This window comes from Poecile atricapillus, chromosome 9 (assembly GCF_030490865.1).
Source record: "Poecile atricapillus isolate bPoeAtr1 chromosome 9, bPoeAtr1.hap1, whole genome shotgun sequence".
NCBI lineage: Eukaryota > Metazoa > Chordata > Aves > Passeriformes > Paridae > Poecile > Poecile atricapillus.
The window spans coordinates 12,968,251-12,990,358 of NC_081257.1; the positions used below are offsets into that span (position 1 = coordinate 12,968,251).

Sequence of the window (22,108 nt, forward strand, 5' to 3'; positions counted from 1 at the left end):
AATGAATTCCAGTCTAACCTTCAATAGTGGATTCAAATTACCATGTTCACAGGGGAAGGAAAAATATTGACAAAATATAATACCATTTTTTCAGATAAAGGAGTGAATGCTGCTGCAGAAAACACTGCAGAGATGTAAACTTGCAAAGAAAATCAGATTCCCACTCAAACTTCATTCTTTTTAGTCTTGTTAGACCCCAGTACACGAAGGGATGAGCTCTCACTCTGCACAGACAAAAGGGAATGAAAAAGGGATACTTATGTGAGGTTTAGCAGCAAATAAACAGCTTTACTGTTATAAATTTTAGTAGAAACATTATGAGTTAAACTTAGTGGTCTTTGTGGTTTAATATACATTCAGCACAAGTCATTTTTCTACAAGCCTTTGGCTCCATCTGCTGACTTTTAATATTAAAAATAATTGACAAGGTTGAAAATGTTCATGGTTTTGGAACATGTAAAACACATACATTTTTGAAAGAGTGGTTCAAAAGGTACAACTGAACACCCCAAGTGTGTAGTCTTGTAAATTTGTCAGTTAAAATTACCTTGAAGCAACAACATTCCAGCTCTGAGGAGAAGGTACCTGAGTGAGCCTTGATGTACAAGGGATAAACAAGTCTTGCCTGAGAGACTGGCTGGAATCAGATATAAACAACTGGTAGACATCTGGATGTTTATGCCACAGAATCACCCAGCAATTAAGTACAAACCTGAGAAGTGAGATTCTGAGCAGACTAATAAAAAGAATCAAAAATCAATAACACAGCCCTCATGAGAGCTCATTGAAGACATTTGCTCAACACCTGCCCGTGCTGGTTTCAACTTCTTCCATTTGCAGAGATGTCTGCTTCAAAGAAACTAAAGCTTGTTTTATTTATGAACAAATAAAAAAAGATAAAAAATAACTCCACAGGTTCAAAAGCACACATATTTGCCTGTTCCAACTCTGATTTATTTTTCATTATTGCAGAATTCTGATCATTATCAGAGCACTACAAACTCAATCTAAGTAGAATTGCCACATGAAAAATTGCATATGAGAAATGCGTCTAATATGCTCCTTAAATGTAACGGGAGAAAGTCTTAGTCCCAAAATAAAACACATTTATGATACTTCATTGGCCTTCCTCACAATTAAACAACTAAATCCATCACTAAATCGCAGCAGTCTGCTTTATATTAACACTGAGCTCTTGTGGCTGCAAATTATTTGAGTGGTAACTGGGATAATCAGCATCTCTGGGAATTTGTTTTCCTTTGTGACTTGAACTTTTACTATCTGTATTAGAAAAATCTAACAACCACACTCTCACCTCCTACAAAACACGAAAAACCCCAACACACTCAACTTTCAAGACTTGCTGTGACATCTCTGCACTCTGAAACTTTCCTGTTACTATCAGAGTAAGAGATGCATTCCATCTCTCAAACTGAATCCCACTTGTTGCAGTTGCTACATATGGAGAAGAATTTTTTTTTTCTTGAGCTGTTCTTAGCTTCTATATCAACCTATTGGAGTCTCAGTAGCTGACTTAGAAACACAGGTAAAAAACAATAGATGGAAGAAATTATGTTGGCAAGGGGATTTAAACACGGAATGAAATCTTAACTTTGTTAAAGCTAAGATCAAACAATCTGAAACAGATCCTGAAGCTCAATCTTTATCACAAAAAGGCTCATTTTCATAGCTTTCTAGAAAAAAACACAACTCTTCCAAAATGAAAATATAAAACCCCCTCATAGATACAGCACATATCACAGATACTATAATTTCTAAAAAGTTTATTTTAAAACTATTAAATGTTTATAATGTCTCCTTCAGATCTGAGACTGAACCTAAGGAATCCACTACTTTCAAAAACTTAAAACACAGGAATCCAAATTCTGAACTGACAGTACCAATGAGTGTTAATGGCCTACAAAACATTAGGAAGATACAAGACTCATTTCTACATGGCCATGCTCAGATGTAGATATGGCTCCAATAGGTTTAAAACTATATTTATACAAATACACTGGGGAAAATTATCACCACACAACTGAGATTGAGGGAGGCATTCATGAAAACTTAAAATATAATCACATTTAAACATAAATTTAACCTGAAAATTTGATTCTTCATGTGTAGGAAAGCAGCAAGAAAATCAGCGTGTACTTTAAAGCACTTCACATAACTATAAAATTTTAAATCACATCAACGAGTTCTCTGTTGAAGTGTATCTAAATCCTGACTCAAATAAAAAGCCCTGGTGTCAGCATCACTAGATGACATGGAGAAAATGAAAGGCAGGATTAAAACTTCATTTCTGAGCTGATCAGAAGGGACTTTGTCCATCAGGGACAACAAAGTAATGTAAAAGAAAAAGCAGTAACACAACGTTTGATTTGCAGCGTTACACTCACTGTGCCAAAAAACGTGAACATTATGGATTCAGAATAACATTAACTCAGCCCACTCCTCATTCTGGATATCTAATGGCATGTTTTTACAACTGTTTGTAATGTATGTGTCAGATGGACTAAGTCTTTCTTGTGAGTCACACTACAACCACAAAACTATGCCTGAGCATTAACTTTCCTTTCCCCTTACTCCATTTAAATCTGACGTAAAAACTTTGCCTATCTCTCTCCCCATATATGCACCTTCAAAGCATCTTGCCAATATTGAACACATGAAGCCCTCAGACAAAAATTTGAACCACCCTTATTTAAATAAACAAAACAAACAAAAAAACCCCAAAACCATCCTCCTGAAAATTAAGAAAACAAAAAATCCACAAACAAAACTGAAAGCCTAACACCCCAAAACCCCATAAACCAAGTGAACAGAACCCTTACCTTCACAGTCTTATTCGTGTGTTTTCACTAGAGAATTACTGTCATTTTTCAAAAATACTGCTAAGGTGTCTGCCAAAAACATCCCTTTAAAAATTAAGAAAAAAAGCACCTCAATGTTTCTAATCCCCCAAATCAGTTCAGCATATCAGTTCTGCAGAGGTAGAGGTTACTGATGTCACAATTGCCATCCCTGAACATGTTCTCCTTACTCTTATTAACCCTTCTCTCTATTCCCAACAGTAAACCTCAAGCTGAGAAAAAATTCCCTCTTGCCACAAAGACTTTAAAATCTCCCAGCATCTCTCCAGAAGTGCAGCCAGAGCCTGTGATCGCAGCTCTGACAGCCAGGGACGTGTGACCTGCACAGATCACACATCTGGAGAGAGGATTGAGAAATGGAGGTTCAACAACCTCCACAGAAAGGATGAGTAGGCAGGAAAAGCAAAGATGAGAACAAAGCAAGGACAAGTAAAAGGAAAGACCTGAAATAAATATTTTGTACTACAAAAAAGTGCTTGACCACAGTTGTATTTTAGAACCTTTGACTAATCTGTTAATGCTTTCTGCAAGGAAGCAAAGCAGACACTGAGGTTTCTACCAACCCATGAATTTTCCACCATTTTCCTAGTATTTAGGGAAATACATGCCTGAAAAATATTAACACAGTAGAATAAATTATGTTGAACTTCATTCTTGCATAACATCTCAGACTCACCAGAGGGCTCAGAACAAGCTGGGGCCTCGCTCTGTATCCCTGTGTTGGAGAACCTTCTCCCCCTCCACCCATAAGAGATTAAAGACCTCCCCTGGGGTGAAGGTATCTAATAACCTCCTCTAGAGCCCAAACAATAGGGCAGTCCTTGACAAGGCTGGAAAGAAGATTTAATGTGAGGGTCCTTGCCACCTTAATACACTTTGTACACACTACTACTTTTCCTCAAACAAGAATATCATGTCAATAACAGAAAAGGAACATTTCAAATAGAAATACACATTGTACAAAACAGTATTATTGTCCAATCACCACTTGATTCCAACTCTCTCCTAAAACTGAATGCAAAATAGTTCACAGTGGGATTTACTGTTGTATTTTACTTTATTTTACAAAGATTTGCATTTAGACAAAACCAACTGGTGTTGCTGTGTGCTGACTCAAGGCAAAACTAGACATTTGTTTTAGTTGTATTGAGCATTTATTCCAACCCTTTAGTAAAAATACATACTTTCAAGCTTCCATTTTTCCTGTGGTTTTGTTTTGAGTGTCTGTGGTATACCTGCATATTCCTCACTCCCTCAAGACTTAAATTGCTGTCAGCTAATCTCCACAAGCAGGATCAATGTCTTCAACTAGGCAAGAAAATACCTCATGAATAATACCCATATTTCAAAAATAAACTGATTCATAACAGTACTTTTTTTTTTTTTACTTAAGCCACCATTAAACTTTTTGGAGTCCTATGTAGTAAGTATTGCACATCAGACAAAAACCTCCTAGGGATGCTAAGCCTAACAGTCTATTGAAATTCATGATATAATTATTATTAAGAAAAAAGCAAGTACAATACAGTAATTGAAATTAAGAAAACAAAAGCAAATAAATTATAGGAATATCAAGAAAGAGCAGAAGAACTTCTAGACATTCTGAAGCTCCTCACAAAACTTACACAACAAACAAATTTATGACCTGTTTTCCATACCTCTATCCCCTTTCTGTTGAAGAAAAAACCTTGACAGCTGTACATATACACCAGGGTTTTTTATTTCCATGAGTTAATCTGTTCACATGGCTGATTTCTGCCACCTAAGGCCACCTCTGTCATTCTTCTGCAGAACCTCTTATATACCCTATACACATATATCGAGAGAATGTGTCTTAAATACAGGTTGCCTAAAGAGGAACAGCTTGACTACTAAATCTTTCACAAAGACCTGACTCTTTTTAAGTCTCCAATATTTAAGTCTTCAATTTTCAGTATTTAACAATGTGTTAGCTACAGAGACTCTTTAAAAGTTTATTTGACCTTTCCCTGTTATTTCTGAAGTGTGAAATGTTTATTCTTAATTATTTATTCATTAGAGGAGAAAGAAAGAGAAGCCAACTTTATGTCATATGCTTTGAAGCTAATCTTTAGTCCCATGAAGAGCCTGGGAGTTTGCAGCTTTCATTTCAGACAGTTGCAAATGGAAATCTGTATCTACGCATTCATATCATGTTCATCACAGTACTATCTGGGCAGCTAAACTAATTATATCATTCCAGCTGATACTGTAAATATTGGCTCTCTCTAGTGTTAACTTTTCCAATTCAAGCTGCACCAGCTATTATAAAATGAAGTGATGGGAATATTTTAGTGAAAAGATGCATCTCACATTTAGTTTCAAGAATACATGCTATTGTCACAGGCATATGATGACAGATGCAGGTGACGAGCTGAATAAACATTTAAAGAGCAAAGTAAATTTTCATGTGATTTTTATGGCAGTATCAAAGAATAAAATGTAGAGAGTTCTCTAAGTGAAGCCCTCCCAGAAACAAACAGTACAAGGCATGAAATCCAGAGGACTTCCTATGGTGTTATAGCAATACCTCAAGAAAGTACTCTGGTAACAGAGTAAATACAGATTTCTAGGCACTTATGCACGAATCCATTTTCTTCTGTCTCTGGGTCAGATTTATTTTCAGCAGCATTGGTTAAGCAATGTTTTCAATATTCAGATCCTTTCTTTGCCAGTGGCCAGAATTAAGCAGAACTTTATAACATACAGACCACAGCTTGGTTAATGTGGCATTTGCTGAGATGTTCTGCTTCTCAAAGTCTCATCAAATGAGGAGTTGTACTGTGTATGGATGACCAAGGATGAAGAGTGACATTCTCTTCCTTCAGTCTGGTTACTGAAATTTTGCCAAAGCCTCCAGCTCTTGAATTTGAATATTTCAAACATGAGAGCTCCTCTCTGCCCTGACTAGCAGAACTAACTAAGCCTTCTAATAACGTTACATTCCCAGCAGCAATGCCATGTGAAGGCTGTGTGCACCATACAGCAGGTTACCTTCCCAATTACTATTCAAGCGTCCCACTAAGATTCCTGCTCAAACAGTTTGTGTATGTGTGTGTGGGTCTGCTTTCAGTTAAACTTCACTGAGAACAATTCTACCTGATAAATTAGAAGAAATAAAAATAAAGCTAATGACCTGGCAGCAGCAATGCTTAAGCAAACAAGTTATGCAAATACAATCCAGCTATCCTTTGCTTTAAGGAGTTACCATAAAGTTAAACAAAAAGGCATTTGGATGAAACTTATGATTACTACAGCAATGTCCATTAACTTGGTTTCAAATTAATCTTGAACCCCAGGGTACACAAAGCCAAGAACACAATACTTGATCCTTGGAGTTTCAATGGTTCGACAGGAAAGATGCTACCTACTAAGTTGCAGGATAACATGGGTCTTTTTGTTCAGCTGTATCCCAGTCACAGCTCAAAATTGCAAGAACAGATGGGAAAATGCAAGAAGAAAAAAGTTTCTTCAATCTATGGTATAAGTAGAAAAGACCAATGAGTTTGAAGAGCAAACTTTGAGACTGGAAAGGAAGCTAGAAACTGACAAAAAAGGACAGGCAGGAGAAAAGGTAGAGCGAGCAGATAAAGGAAGTTGAGACAATATAGAAAAATCTAGATGTCAGGTGTAATCTTAACAGCTCATCATATGTTAAGGTTTCTTTTCAACCTCATTCTGGAGTAACAAACCAGCACATTTGTTTATCCTCATGCGTTGCTATACAAGAGCCAAACTGCTCACTCATGTAGTAATCCATGTACATAAACCATTTCTCCATTTGTGGCACACTTGTGCACTGGGATTTGGAGGCTTTACCATCAGATCCTGCAACCCAGTATGCTGGTAATTCCAAAAAAGCTACAGAATACCGAGCATGAGAGACTACACACAGACCTCACATCTGCCAGCAGTCTCCAGGAGTCCGGAGACGACACTAATGTGGCAAATTAGTGGGGAGAAAGCCTACATACATGGGGCAGCACATGCAGTCACTAGTGGAACTATCAAACTTCAGTGCCAAGACCAACTCAGAACAACTCTGCCTGTTATTTTCCTGTCAGGACAACGGCTTCTTCTTCAGTTTCTTTCCCACCTTGTATTTCTGTCACAACTTTCTTTAGCTTTTCTGTTTTCATGGGGAAAAATGTTTACTGAAATCTTGATAGTGAAAATGTATCTTATCTAAGAAAATTGGTCATCATATCAAATAAAAGTGTGACTTTCATATCACACAGTATTTTCTTCTAATTATAGTCGAGATCATCTTGAATTGTTTTTTCACTTTAAACCCCACTGAAGAGTGTATCAGTTCTTAGCCAGTAACAGCTCTCTGCACTAGCTATTAAGGCAAAATTATCAGCATGGCAGTATCACAAAATCCACACTCCAAATTAATCTCATGCTATCACTACCAGTCAGCATTGCAGATAACCCTGCACAAGCAAGCAGCTCCATGGAAATACTGCAGAAGTCCACCTTGGAGAGCAATGTTGTTTCCAGAAACATGTGCTACATGTCCAGGTGAAGCCTTGATCCCAACAGTCATTTCAAGATGTTTTAGACAGAAGCAACACAGAAGTTACAAATATCTTTACTTTCAGATTCACTGTAGGTAGAAATTCATATGCTTTGCCTTCTAATGGATGAGAAAAATTACCCAATCTTGTACCCCAACTGTCTCTGGCAGGGAGCACAGGGTATACCTAGACCTCCACGAAAAGCTGCAGATGAATTTCAGTATTTGAAGAGTTAATTGGCCAGCACTGACTAGGCCACTTTTCTGCCTACAGAGATCACATTAGACACACAAGCTCCAAAAATACAGTGTATGGTTTGGATTAGCACTGCTCAGGTTGGCTGCTCTGCCCTGGCTTCCTTCCCTTCTGCTCAGACCAAGTAGAAAAAAATTAAAAGCCCCACAACATATATCAAGACCCCTTTCTATTATGTATTATCTCTGGTCCTGAATAGAACAAACCTCAGTGCACAAAGTCCTTTATCTTGCTCCCTCACTTTACCTACATGATACTCAGTAAAAAAGTGCAAGTGATTTGAACTAAGCATTGTACCTTGGTAACAGGTAGTGAATGAATAGCAACATACAAATCTCTTGCTGAACATTTTTATTCCTGAGGGTTGTTTTTTTAAGTTCAAAGGTCTAAAGTTAACCACAATTTTGTATGGTTTTTTAATAGAAACTGAAAACTGATTTGGTTCGGACTTTTTTTTAACGTGAACTAAAACAGAAATTAAAAACAAAACCAAAAAAAACATACAGTAAAAAGTTACAAAATCATACTTGAAAATGAGGGAACCGATCTTCAGAAAGAGCTCAGCATCTGCTACTCTTATTCTCTTAAGACATCAAGCCAAAAAGATTTGAGAAGTTTTTATTGCCAGATCTAAATTTCATTCCACAGGCACAGGATCAGATCTTTCATCCTTTACTTAACCACAAAGAACTGTGCAGAGCAGTTTAGTTCTTCCAAAACAACTGATAATATCCTAAATGCTCAAAGCAGCGTACTTTCCAGTATAAGCCAAATCCTGCGTATTTTCCTTTTAAGTAACGCCACAGCAGATGCAAAACCAGTAGGATTCACACTGATGTTTTCTAGGAAAGAAGAAAATCTCAAAAAAAACATAACCCATGCTTTAGAAACAGCAGACAAATAAAAAAAGGTTAATTCTTGTACTGAATTAAGCCACACATATAACATTATGTTTATACATTTAATTTATTGCTTTAGGATTTAAGATTCTTGCATTTTTTAATATGCACCACAAACTGCCTTTTCACAATTTTACCAGCAACATTTAGGTGATTGTCCCCCAACCCAATTCTCTGAGCTGGCCTTCTTCACAGTATTCCAATGAAAGGAAAATGTTCAAGGCAAGCAAAATTCCCTTTCCAGCAGAGGACCTGTTGCATTTCAAAGGCTGTTTATATCAGTATTGGGCAAGAAAAACCCAAGCAGCACAGGAAGAAACAGATGTAGAAAGAGCATTCAGACACTCTCAGAATATATAGCAAGCATTCTCTCGATTTGCAGTGCTAAAAGCAGTCAACATTGACTGTAACTTGGAGGGGGCATATTAGAAGGCCCAAAGTGCTCAAAATGGTAAAAGCAAAAACTCCTTTAAGATTGCACCATGAAAGTCCATATACAAATGTCTTTGTGATTCAATTCAGTGGGGTTGAATCCAAGTTCATTTTTGGAGATTTAAATGTCCTCTGACAAGGCTTAAGGGTGCAACTCTGATTGTGCAAAAGTCCTTAAATAAACTAAAATTTGTTCTTACTACATGTATATACATACTAAAGCTCAGTAATCAGATGTCCTGGGACATCAGACAGACTAAAGTACTTACATGGACAAAAGTAGATCTCTGTGCTAGAATTTTAATAGCTATAATGGGTTGAAGGAAATAGTCTTGCAAATACTATTTGAGTTATTCTATCAGACAGTGGAGAATTTTTTTTGTTGAACTAGCCATAAAAGCTACAGAACATTTGCCAAAACACAGACCAAGGTTATCTAGCCAACAAAAAAAGCTTAGAAGAAAACAACTCTTTTCATATAGTGAAAGTATATGAAGCTTCTCAGAATCACGCAAAACAATGCTTCTCTATCGTTCATAAAGTCAGTATAATTTGACAGTCTTGCCAAGAGAGAATCACTACTGCTTTAAACCAACATTCTCATTTACTAGGAGACTTGACTAGATAAACAGAAGCAAGTTCCTCACATTTTTCATATCAAGTCTCACATCAACTTTTGCAAGCTCACTTGAGTACTGAAGCAACCTGTATGACTACTCTCCAGTACCAGGGGAGCATTTTATAAATGGGCTTGCAGCTTTTGAGACTGAGATGCTCCACACAAATAATGGCAATTGGCTACTATAAACCTCCAGGATGATTAAGGTTGGAGCTGGTAAGAGTACTTATCTTTCCTTTTAATGAGATTTATTACAAGAAACAACTTTTTACCATACATCACCAGAGATGTTATTCAGATTCAACAGAGAGAGAATCCCGACATGATCCCCTAGAGAAAAACATGAATGTAAGCACTCAGCAGGAACACAGCTACTCAACATTCAAGACACTCACAAATTCTGACTCATACACAGTACAAATGGCAGCACTGGACTTTACAGAGCCTCCAAGTCAGTTATTAACCTCCACCAGCCACTCAACTTGCACCAGTCTGCTCCAGCATTTGTTAGCAATGCACTAAACAGGACAGACAGGAACCTGACTATAAGACAAAGGAAAGTCTTTGCTTCTTACAATTCCTAAAATAGAGTTCCAGCAGTGGTCTGCATACTTGGCTGCCACATCAGTGCTCTGGGTCTTGTACACCTAGAGCCCTGGTCACAGGTAAGGCAATGCCAAGTGGACACTTTCAGGATAATCAGATCCATGAGCTGTGTACATCTCTCTTTGCCTCCCCACCCAATTCAGACTTGGCCTATCTATGATCTTTCTCACCTGGATTAGGAAGGCAAAAGATACCTTTACCCCACTGAAAACACTTTCCTTTTTCAGTTAAACTGTGCTGAAAAAAAAATCCAGCAGCACTGGAGTTTGACATTCATCCTCATTTCAACTAAAATCTCTAAACATATACTTTAGATATCAGTAAACTAAAAACCTATCAGTAAAACAAAATTAAACTAAATTTCAAAAAATCCGTATTATTCAAACTCCAGTAACTTAAGCAGAAATACAAATGTCACAAGTCGTTGCAGTTTATAAACTCTAAGACAACTGAGATTGAAAGACCACTGAAATAATCTTAAATGACATTCAGAATTCTAGCAACACTGCTTTTGCTGCAGAAATCCTAGGTTCATGCTCTTCAAGGTGGATTTCAAGTGCTAAGGAGCAAATAGTACTAACTCAATTGGAGAGTGAACTGTTTGCTGTGTCAAAGCTTTTTGCCAAACACATATATATAATTTTTCTTTTTGCTATATGGATAATCAGCCCCAGATGGCAATTTACATAGGCAAAGCATAAAGGAATCCATGCACTGCTGGTGCTCTCAGCCTCAATCAGAGCAAGCATGGGCATTTGAGAATGTCACTGTTTATTTTTAATTGCTGTGTCCCTCCTTTGTGCAGGTTCAAGCGGTCAAAGATGTCGAAGTCCATTAGTAGAACTGGAAGGTGATGCCACTTCATTTGGTGAGAGGGTTCTTCAAACTTAAAAAAAGCAGCTAGTTTGTAACGTCCCTAAATGTACCAGCTGTCAATCTCAGTTACCATTGAGTCAGGGCAAAAAAAGGTCAGAGAGAGTCATAAACCACAATGTGTTGTGAAATGTGCTTCCTCCGTTACCTCGTAGGCCTGAGAAAGGTTTGACCTTTTATAGGTATCCTAACCCAGCTCTGTGTGATGCTGGCAGGGGTAAGTACAACACACAGCTCAAACTCACAAACATTGCTTCCCTTCCCTGTGTCTTTATTTCCATACCTGTGCAAAAGGAAGGTGAATGTCCACAAGCTGCTAGTGCCAAAATACAAAACTCTGCCTATCATTCAGAGGCATGGACACATCTTCTATTTCACACACAGCAGTGGAAGGTTTAATTCATTAACAGCAACTGGAAAAATAACTAAAACTTTGAGGGAAGTTGTTAATGCCTTAAGAGCATTAAGGCATGATCTGGCTTTTCTTTGCAAATGACCTGTTTATCTACTAAGTTGTCTGTACTCTCCCAGTCACACTTAGTCTTTTCCACTGTCCTTTTAAACACAAATTTACAAGTTGTTTACTATATTTTTGTCATTTCCTTCTTTATACAGATTCTCAAAAAAACGACTTATTCCTAAACATGTTTCTTCAAAAGATTCTTGGACTACAGATGAAAAGCAGAATAGTCATTTCCAGATACAATCTAGTGATGCATTCTTTCTTTGCAAAAAATAATTACTCTGTCCTGTCTCCCCCATCTCCTGGAGCACAAAATGACAGGAAGTTTGGCAAATGCTGTACCAAAAAGAAAGCAGTGAACTCGCTATGCAAGGCCCTGTTTGGGCAGGAGCCATCTCCCAGTCCTTGCACTCCTAACTACTTGCCCCTCTTTGGACCCTGAGCACAGGCAGGCCCAGGACAGAGAACAGGACACAACAGCAAAGGAAAGAACAGTGCCAAGTAGAAACCAGGAGAGGTTAAGTTAGAGCTACAATCCCAGCAAGCATATTCTGTGCAGGAATTGAAAGCATGGCTCCCAAATTAGGCTGCATGCTGTAATGAAGAATATGGGCAGTGAGGAACTTGACTGGGGAAGCAGAAATGTCAAGAGTACGTATCATACAAATCATTTCTCTGCAAAGAACAATAGGATATAAACTAGATGGCCACAGGTATTGCTGAAGAGGCTGGCCAGAAATAAATTGTCTGCTATCAGCCAAATACTTCAGGTGAAATCAGAATGCCTCACATAGTCTTTTACTTGCCCAAACAGTACAACCAACAATGAGAAACCAGCATGTTCACTCAATGAAATAGTAAGGTCTTTATAGTAAAATGGTTTGAAGATAATACTGACAGCATTGAAAGAGTCCCATCCAGGCTTGTTAGGCCAAAACTTGCCCACCCACAGAATGTTATGAGCTGGGTCCATTTTTAAGTGGCGGCTGTGAAATACTCCTCAAGTCTTAATTAATTTTGGGCAATTAATACTAAGGGAAAATCAAAGCAGTGATAATTGCACCTGTGAAATAGATTTCACATGTTCCAAGCATAAAGTCACTTTGTTTTCTTTTAAAGGATTAATGTATTTTAAGGAAATTAAACAGTAACAACAATTGAGCAGTTCAAAGGCCATTGGAAGGTCTCTTTGACTTCCTACAGGCTCTCTGAAGAGCCCAATGGCAGCAAGCCACCTACTGCATCCTAGCAGCTCTCTCAGAACATGCTGACACAAATTAAAGCCTCAGCAAACAAAGAGAATGTGCATCAAGCATTTCAATGCCCTCTTCTTGTCATTTCCTTTGCTTTCAGACATTTCTGGAAGCCTACCTACATGGATTCTTTTGCAAACCTTTTCCCTGGCACATATCTCAGATGAAAGTAACCTCCTGCAAACCTTGCTCAGTCCTTGGACACATCCCATCTTGGAAATATGCCCACTTTGCTTCTCTGAATTTGAAAGCGTAACATGCAAATCTAGATCAGTCTTCTCCCCATCCAACTAAATTATTGAGCAGGTAACTTTACTGAACGCCTTATTTAAAAATCACTATGCCTCTTACTGTTATAAACTGGGTTATAATAGAGTACAAAAATAAAAATTGAAAATAATTAAATAATTTCAGATTGGATGAGAACACTCTCTTCTTTGTTGAGTGTCTCCTCCTATCAGGAAAACCAGGGGGAATGAAAATGAGAGACTCACCTTCAGGGCAGGAATCTCCACATTGTCACCGAGGCTAACAGAGCCAGAAAGAATAGTCCCTGTCATCACTGTGCCTTGACCCTTGATAGAGAAACAGTGGTCAACTGCCATAAGGAAGTGTCCTGAGGGGTCTCTTGATGGCAGGTAAGCCTGAGACTTCAAGACCTGAAAAAAAAGATAAAAGCAGCACCATGCCTGGGTGAAAAATCATGACAGCAACACAGCAGAAGGCAGGCAAGTGGATGATTGATTGAACAAGCTTGCAATTTTACTGATTTCAGGCATCTCCCAATGAGCTTAGAACTCACCAATGTCAAATTAACTGCGTGCCATAGAGGAGCTGCACACTTAGCAGCAGGAACAGTTCGATTTTCTGCCTTAGAAAGATTTGGTGCAGCACATTTAGCTTGGTTAGCAAAACCTCACTGGCGATAAAGTTGCTGCCAAACTCAATATAAACACTGCAGCAAAGCAAAGAGAAAAAAACAACTGTACATGTGTCATCCCCCCCCTTTTCCTCCCTCCCTCATAAGTACAATTTTACAGTGCTCTTTGCTACTTCAGCTTTTTTGGATTTTGTGAAAATGACCTTATGTACAGATATTAGTGTCCCATAAAGCCCATCTCTGTCTCCATCCCAGAAAAACTGTAATACTGGGTCAAGTTTTCATATTCAACCTCCCCTTCAGACTTTTGTTAGTGCTTCTTGAAGGATCAAGACATTAAGAAAAACCACACAAGTACCATTTTCTAGAGCAATTCCCTGAGTTTAGCACTGTTTTGTTGACAAATACTCCCATTTTTTTAAAATACATCATCCCCCAAAAGATTTTAATTATAGAAAGGAAGTCATGTACTCTATAGTGCTTCAAAGGTTTGCTTCTGTCTCAAATCACTTTCAATGTCTGTCTCTATTATATCACCTGCATATACACTTGGTATTGCCTTTAACATCTGTTTTTAAGGTCAGAAACTGCAGCCCAAGCCCAGGTTGTAATGGCAGAACCATGGAGAGTCTCTTAGGAAGGACAGAAGGGATAACAGCCCAAAGTTCAATGACAGGGCTCACACAGAATTTGCCAGCTTGTCTAATATTAGGTTTCAGTTGACAGAACAGCTGCAATGAGTGTTTCCTTCAAAGGTTTCAACCCTGGAGAACATCCTGGTAAATCTAACAGGAACCAGATCAAGGCAGAAATAAGCACTTGCATATCTCCTCATCTCTAGAAACTGCTGGGGGCAGATTGGTCCTGGCTAAGTCTAGTCTAAGGCCATACTACATTCCATCCCCATGCCCATCCTGACTCACACTAGCCTGGGAGGTGATACAGCATTCAGTGCTCAGCAGCCCTGTGGAATATCCTGCCTTTAAACAAGCCAGGCTGCCCAGAGCTAGGCATCCCTAAATTTTTTGATGACTGACGCTGCACCTTACCTTCAGTAATTTACAAGCACTTTAAACATGGCAGCATCCAAATCAGAATTTGACAAGTCTTCAGAGAATGCTGCCTTGGTTTTGGAACTCTTTTCTGCTGTCTGAAGTAACAGTGGCATCCCTCCAGGGCAAAGATGTTCCTTTCCCTAAGCTTATTACAGAAAGGGTGTCAAGTCTATTTCAAGCTACAAACTGCTCTGTTACTTTAGGTGTCCTGCCCTTCACAGTATAAACATCATGCCATGTAACTAAAGCTTTTCAACATTTGAGAAGGGATGTTTTCATGTTATTATGTTCTTCAGTGAGTACCTCAATTAATTCAGAAACACCCAGTGGATTCTCAGACTCCGGGGCTTCCGGTCCACCAGGCTTTGCTGCGACAGCAACAATGGGACACCCAGAGAATCTGAAAGAGAGGAAGATTTTCACCATTAGACCACAGATCTCTGACACATGTCAATATAAAGAACTTCCAGGCCCATCTGAAGGCCAGGAAACTTCCTAAAATTCCAATTTATCTGCTCTTCCCCCAATATGACTGGCAATTTCTTCCTGAATTACCAGCAGATCAGCACTACTGGTCTTCACTATGAAAGCTTCAGTCCTGTTCCACATTAGCTACTGATTCAATGCTGTAACAGTCAAATGCAAGATTCCATTTATTTCAGAAGCAAAGGTCTGTTGGTACCCAGTCTTAATGCAGTGCTTTGCATCCAAAGTCATTTTATCTGGAGACCAGCACATTTTTAACTTTCATTAAACAATTGAAATTCTAACTGTAAAGTCATAACCTTCAAAACAGGAGCCAAATGCAAGATGCCTCATGATGCCTACCTGAGTCTGCAAGATCTGCAGACAACAGAAAGATCTAAATCTATTGAAATCAAAGTCTTCAAAACTTAAAAATCTCAAACATGCAAAGGTTCAGAGAGCAGCAGTACAGCCAGTTGACCTCAGTTTACCTTTTACCCTACAATCAGTTTTATTCTTTAAGTCCTTAACTTACAGCAATTTTTTTTACCAATTCAGTCAACAGACTTAACTTTTGCTCCCTAAAATACAACCTAATGTTTTTTACTGCATTTTTCAAAAATCAGAATTAACCACATAAAATATATATTAAAGTAATGGAATAATAATCAGTAATTACACCAAAAAGTAACTGGTTCTCATAGGTACTTATGCAACAGATTCAGACCAAAATTAATTATTTTGGCCATCCTCTTGACACTCACCCCCCACTGATTTTCTCTCAGACTGGAGGGAAGAGATGGTGCCTTGCTAAAGAAGAAATGTTAAGTTCTATAAAGGGAGCTCACTCAGTGACCCAGCTGTAATCAGGCACATGAGGTATTTTCTTTGTTTACATGCCATAAGCCTGAGGCATCTAAGGACAAAGGATAATAAAAACATGCATTGAAAATTCTTGTGACTAACCATAAAACTTTTGGAAATTTATTTTCATACAAGTATTTCAGAGCACTGTATTGTAATAAATAGAAATTTATGCTGAACCAGATGCTTTACTCCTCTTCCCATACACCAGAACAAACTGGAGTAATTGTGTGGTGCATTTAGAGGCACTTCTGAACATGCTCCAGCCCTACTGAAACTTTCACTCCATTATACCAAACTTCTCTCAGCAGAACTCAGATCATGCTGGACAAAGGAAGAATCTGATGTGCAAAAAATATTTTTAAAAACTGAAATTCCACTCATAGAGACAGTTTGCTTTTAGTTTTGGTATCAATTCACAGAAAACCAAGTTTTGATTAGGTAAATTCACAAGTATCAAACTATTCAAATATACAACAGTTACTTTCCTCTGCCTTTTTTTTTTTTTGCCTTCTATACAATTTCCTGACAACACTACAATAATTTCTCCAGCATTGGTGGCAACATCTACTCTACAACTGCAACAGCCTTCAGCTTTGCTTACTGTTATGGAATTCCACATGCACACCTATGTGTACAGTGAAAATATTTCAACAAGTAAACTATTTGAAAAAAAAACAAAAACACCACAATTGCCACTAGAGGCAATTGTCAAATGATATCAGCACATATCCTGCTACTAAGAATAGTTCAGGAATAGAAAAGCATTTTAAAACCACACATTTGGAGATTCAAAGTCAAGTGGGAAAAACGCTGTTGTGAAACTCCACAAGCCTGAGATACAACAGGACAAACACTTTGCAATCACACCCAGATCAGCAGTGCTTTCAAAGCACCAGCAAGCACAGACTGCACATGCAAAACTGAATTTTGGTTCTCTCTCCTCCGTACACTGAAACCTGTTTCTTAAATCCTTCCACTCAAAATGTGACCAGATAGTTCTGTCCTTTACATCCCTGAGCAAAGCATGTGCAAAGATGTGCTGCAGTTTCTGTAACCACATCCAACAGTTCTTCACCTGGATATTCTGGCTTTGTATTATCCTATCCAAACTCCAAGTAGCTCTTTAAATTGAAAAGCTTAATTACAGGAAAATATTTCTCGACACGTGATACTTGCAGAGGTGAATTTGGAATTTCACCTGAGCTTCTGAGCAAATATTTTCACTCTAGTCTCATCATTTTTGCTAGATGTGCCAGTATGTTTAGAAGCATGCTGGAAAAGAAATGTTGGTATTTTTGTCAAGCCAAATTTTGTGACAAGTTACCTGTAAGTATTACTGTTCACTTACTTGGTATTTTCCAAGGTCTTCTGCATTTTCTTAGTCATCTTCTCAATGGCACTCTGTCTCTTCCCCTCTGGAAGGAGATCTATTTTGTTCAGAACTACCACCATCTTCTGGCAGGCAATTTGCCCAATTACCAAGCACTCTGCTGACTGTGTCTGCATCCCTTTTGTCACATCTATCACAAGCATCATTAAATCGATAATCTGGGCACCTGGAGGAGAACTCACAGTCAGTATTGACACAGCATAAAAAGATTAAGGATCGTTTTCTCAAATCGTTTCCATTTAAAATTGTCAGCATATGTACAAATGCCCAGAAAGACAAACAAAACACAAGTCAAAGTAAGCACTGAATGCCACAGCTCTTTTGAAATTAAGACCTTGGGAATTTAAGCTATTATAGGCTATCATTGAGACATAAAAACCTGGGAAGAACATGATAGTTCAAGTCTAAGGCTGTTATCACTGCATTTAAAAAAATACTAAGAAAATTAAGCTTGTAGCAACACAGGCATGACATTTGCTTCAATTAAAAATCATCATCTAAGCAGCCAAGCAAGAATCTGATACAGCCAAAGAAACACACAGCAACACGGCAGGGAGCTGCACCCTCAGAGCAACCCCAAGAGCCCACCAGGTACCCCATAAAAACATCCACAAGCCTCAGTCCCTATCTGCTCTCCATCATTTTTCTTTCCAAGTCCAAAATTTCATGAAAGTGAAAACTGTGATCACCACCAGAGAAAGGTTTATCCCAAGCCTAAAGAAATTCTTGAATCCCCCAATGTTAGGAAGAGGCAATTTAAAACCTGCAAAATATCACCATTCACCCCAATTCAGATCCACATAACTTGAACAAGTAATTCCAAACACAGGAACAGAGATCTGAATCCTAGATCTCTTTGTGGAAAGGCTCCTAAATTTTAGGCTGATATTACCTATCATACTTACAGATGATTTTTATTTTTCGAAGTATTGCTGTCATGAACCCTTAATCTTTTGATTGAAGCAACCTGAATTTCATAGATTTAATTTTCAAGGAAGCTTTTGATGAACATTGGGCCTTCCACTAATTACATTTAGAATTTTCTTGTTTCATTTGAGGTAAGTGAAATACTCTGAATACCAAAATAGAAAAGTGCACCAGAATCAAGTGTTGAGAAAGTTTAAACATAAAGTAAATAAAAATTTAAAGCTGAAGCACTAAAAAGTCATATGCTAAAAAATGCACATTTTGAAAGATGACAAAAGCTAGAAATCATGTAAAATTCCAGCTCTCTAACTTAAGTACTTTTAATATTGGCCTTAAGATCAGAAGAAATCAATACAACTGTTCCTTGTTCCTCCACCCTCTCCAGCCTTCCCCTCGCCTTTTTTTGTTTTTAAGGCTTTTACAATGGCTATGATAACAGCTACCCTTGTTCCCAATTCCCATGAACTCGGGATAGGAAATCATTCTGAGGTTGAAGTGCATGGGTGAATGAGCGGGTGGGAACTAAAAGAAAAAAAATTATAGCTACAAATGACTATTTCAATCTACCAGAGCTTTCATCTTGTAATAATGAATGCTAAGCCCTTCAGAGCACTAGTTGGATAATTATGATATTTCCAGTGCTCCTGCAGAATTTTCACCAATCATTTCAAATATCTCTCCCTGACAAACCAGAGATGGGCTTTGTATCTTCAAAAATAGTTTGCATTTTTATTGTTTCAGGAATTGTATTGATTTAGAGCTTGTTTAAATTTCAACACAAACATCAAGACTGTACAAAAGGCTCAGACTTTACACACCACCCAAGTGCAGACCTAAAAGGTCAGAAACCAAGGGAAACAAAAAGCATGAAAATGGTTTGTGTGGGACAAAGCACTCAGCAATCAGAATGGATCCATTTTTGTGAACACATGTAACAGGGGTGTTTTAAACTTAATACACATATTTTGTATTACACTATTTTACACAGCTGATATCCTCAAAAGGAATGGGAATAAATAAGGAAAACCAAACCACCAAGTATAATTCTTTATTAATACTATAAAAAGGACATTCTGGTAACACAACAATGCTGCAGCTTGAGCCTTACCAAACATTACTATGACTGCTAAAGCACAGTGATCCTCATGCTCCAGAGCTAAGCCAAAGCAACCAGACCCAAACCTGGCCTTGAAAAGGGCAGCTGCTAAGATGCATTATATACAGTGTGGTATCTCTCCCTCCAAAAGAACACAAAATCTGCACTGAACTGTAATATGTAGTTTTGGTAAAAGGGGTCACGTCACCTTGAAACTCTTAATCAACAGCTTCAAATTAATTTGTTTTAAAGCAAACGTTTCCAATTGCCGAATTTATGAATCTATTAGCAACGCATTAAAAGAGCCTTGAAGATGATCAACCCAGTTGCCAGAAGGTCAAGAACATCTGCCGAGGGGCATTGCATAGCAACAAGAAGATGAACAAAGAAAAATAACTGTACATTCCATGGAAAAACTCCAGAAATATCACAAGACATACCATGACACTTCCGACAAAAAATACTTCAAGTCAAGGAAGCAGCAGCACACAAGTTTACAAACACAATTACCGTGCCTCCTCCAAAGCCCCGAGGTACTGACTGGCCACAGCTCCTAAGAGATGGCACAAGATGGGACAGAAGGCATGGCAGGCAGAGCTGGCACACCAGCAGGGTGGGAAGCTGCTGCCCTTCAAAGGAGTTGTGGAGTGAAGGCAAATATGTGTGCTGTGCTCTCACGGAGGCATGAGGATGTTCCATAGTGTTTTTTATGTGTCTACTCGTGCATATCAAGGCAGCAGTTCTCATGTTTATAGGACCTTGAGTAACAAGGCAAAAAAATAATGCTAAAACTTAGTTCCTCAAGTTTCCTTTTTGCGCTGTTTAATAAACCATCTTGGACAATTCATCCTCTTCCCAATCCCCCATCTTCTCCTACATACTTTTGCATTTTGGTTAATTCACTGCCCATTAGCCATGCATAAAGTTCATTAAATACTACAACAAAATCATCTAGAGAAGTGTACAGGGATTCACCAATGTCACATTTCAAATCAGGAAAGTTGGCGAGATGACAAAACTGTAACCCTCTCACACCTACCACGGAACACCTCATTCAGTACATTTTCTCCTCATAACATATAAACGGTAATAGCAGACTTAGAATATATTTAACTTCATATTCACTACTTAATCTCTAGTAAACAATCAGCTCACTATCATATCTGAGTTCAGTTAACAAAAGGAACAATATTTCTAAATCATTTTCTGCAGCAGAGTAAGATTTAACAAGGAAGAGTGAAGCAAGGATGAATTATATCAGTATTCTCATGAATACAATCTCATTTGGAAAGGTTTTTCAATAGGGATATAAAAATATTGTAGATATACTATGTGGAGACTCAAAAACCAGTAACAAGAATAAAAAAAGGTGAAAATATTACTCACACCTGCACTGTCTGACAACAAAACGTCAGCCACGGGGTCTTGTGCAAAATGGAACAGAATAACTGAAAGAACAAACAACTGAACTCAAAAAAGGAGACAGAGTATAGGCCTACACAGTTAAGAACAGTAATAGAGGAGAGATTATGGATTATTTGAATATTCCTCAAGCCTTCAGAGCAAGAAAACGGCTTGAAATTACTTTGAACAAAGCAGATACACATGCAAAGGACAGGTCTGCATACAAGGAAATACAGCAATCAAAAATATTTTATCTGCACTGAAGCAGGTCACATAGAATCAATGAAAAAGTTAAACTAAGATACTCAAATTATTTCTTCTACAGAGAAAACAGGGGTGTAACCTTTTATTTGCCACTTCATCTATCAAAGACATGTTCAAGAATATTGAGAAAGATAAATCCTGACATGTGATTTCTCACTTTGCTTGAAAATGAAAGATCAATTATTGGAGTACCCTTTGTGTGATGACACACAGCTCAGATGAAGCCCTGTAAAAAGCAAATGAAATAAACAAGTTGTCATCAGAAAACACAAGGAGTGGATAAAGATGGGAATTATACTTCAAAGATAAGCAGCTAAACCACAGCAAAAATAAAGTAGATAGTCTGAGTGAAGAAAAACAAAGAAGAAAGATAAAACATGACCTGAGAGATTCTGGATGACAGCCAAATACAGGAAAAACACAAGACCAGCAGCACAGCATCACAAAGACTGCAAGTGCCAGCTAAACCTGGAGGCACCAGCACTCATTTGTATCACAAAAGTGACAGGGAACACAAAACTCAGAAAATAAGAAAAATACCTTCACAGACAAGATAAAGAAAAGGTCCAGCTACTGTTCTGAATACACAACCCATGCTAGCTCCTGGAGTTTGAGGAGTATCTGATTATAAAAAGTCATCAAGGAAGTAATTTATTATTCTTTTCTCAGGAGATTAGTTGAATCACAGATGTCAGAGATTATGACAAGTTTCCAAAGAACAGAAAGCAGCAACTCAACCTTCTGTAAAGTGGCCATCAGCTCAATTTTTTCCACAGGAAGAGCAAAATGATACCACTTGCAACATCATCCCTAGCTAGCTCTCACTCTTGGATCCTGAAAGAACCCACCAGATGCTGCCTGAGCACACTGAAAAAGAGTAACTATGCATTTTAAAAGTATGTATAGATGAACTTTTAATTTTTAGGAGAACATTCACTGCATT

The 22,108-nt window shown here is 38.0% G+C and overlaps 1 protein-coding gene across 1 annotated transcript in view; it reads right to left on the bottom strand.

The window, feature by feature from the left end:
• The window catches only part of EEFSEC (eukaryotic elongation factor, selenocysteine-tRNA specific), a 125,217-nt gene that overhangs the window by 75,681 nt on the left and 27,428 nt on the right, over window positions 1-22,108 (bottom strand). The window contains exons 2-4 of the mRNA XM_058845096.1: window positions 17,433-17,640; window positions 15,056-15,152; window positions 13,312-13,476 (exon numbers count right to left, since the gene is read on the bottom strand). Coding sequence (XP_058701079.1) covers window positions 13,312-13,476; window positions 15,056-15,152; window positions 17,433-17,640 — 470 coding nt within the window. The remainder of the gene's footprint in view (window positions 1-13,311; window positions 13,477-15,055; window positions 15,153-17,432; window positions 17,641-22,108) is intronic.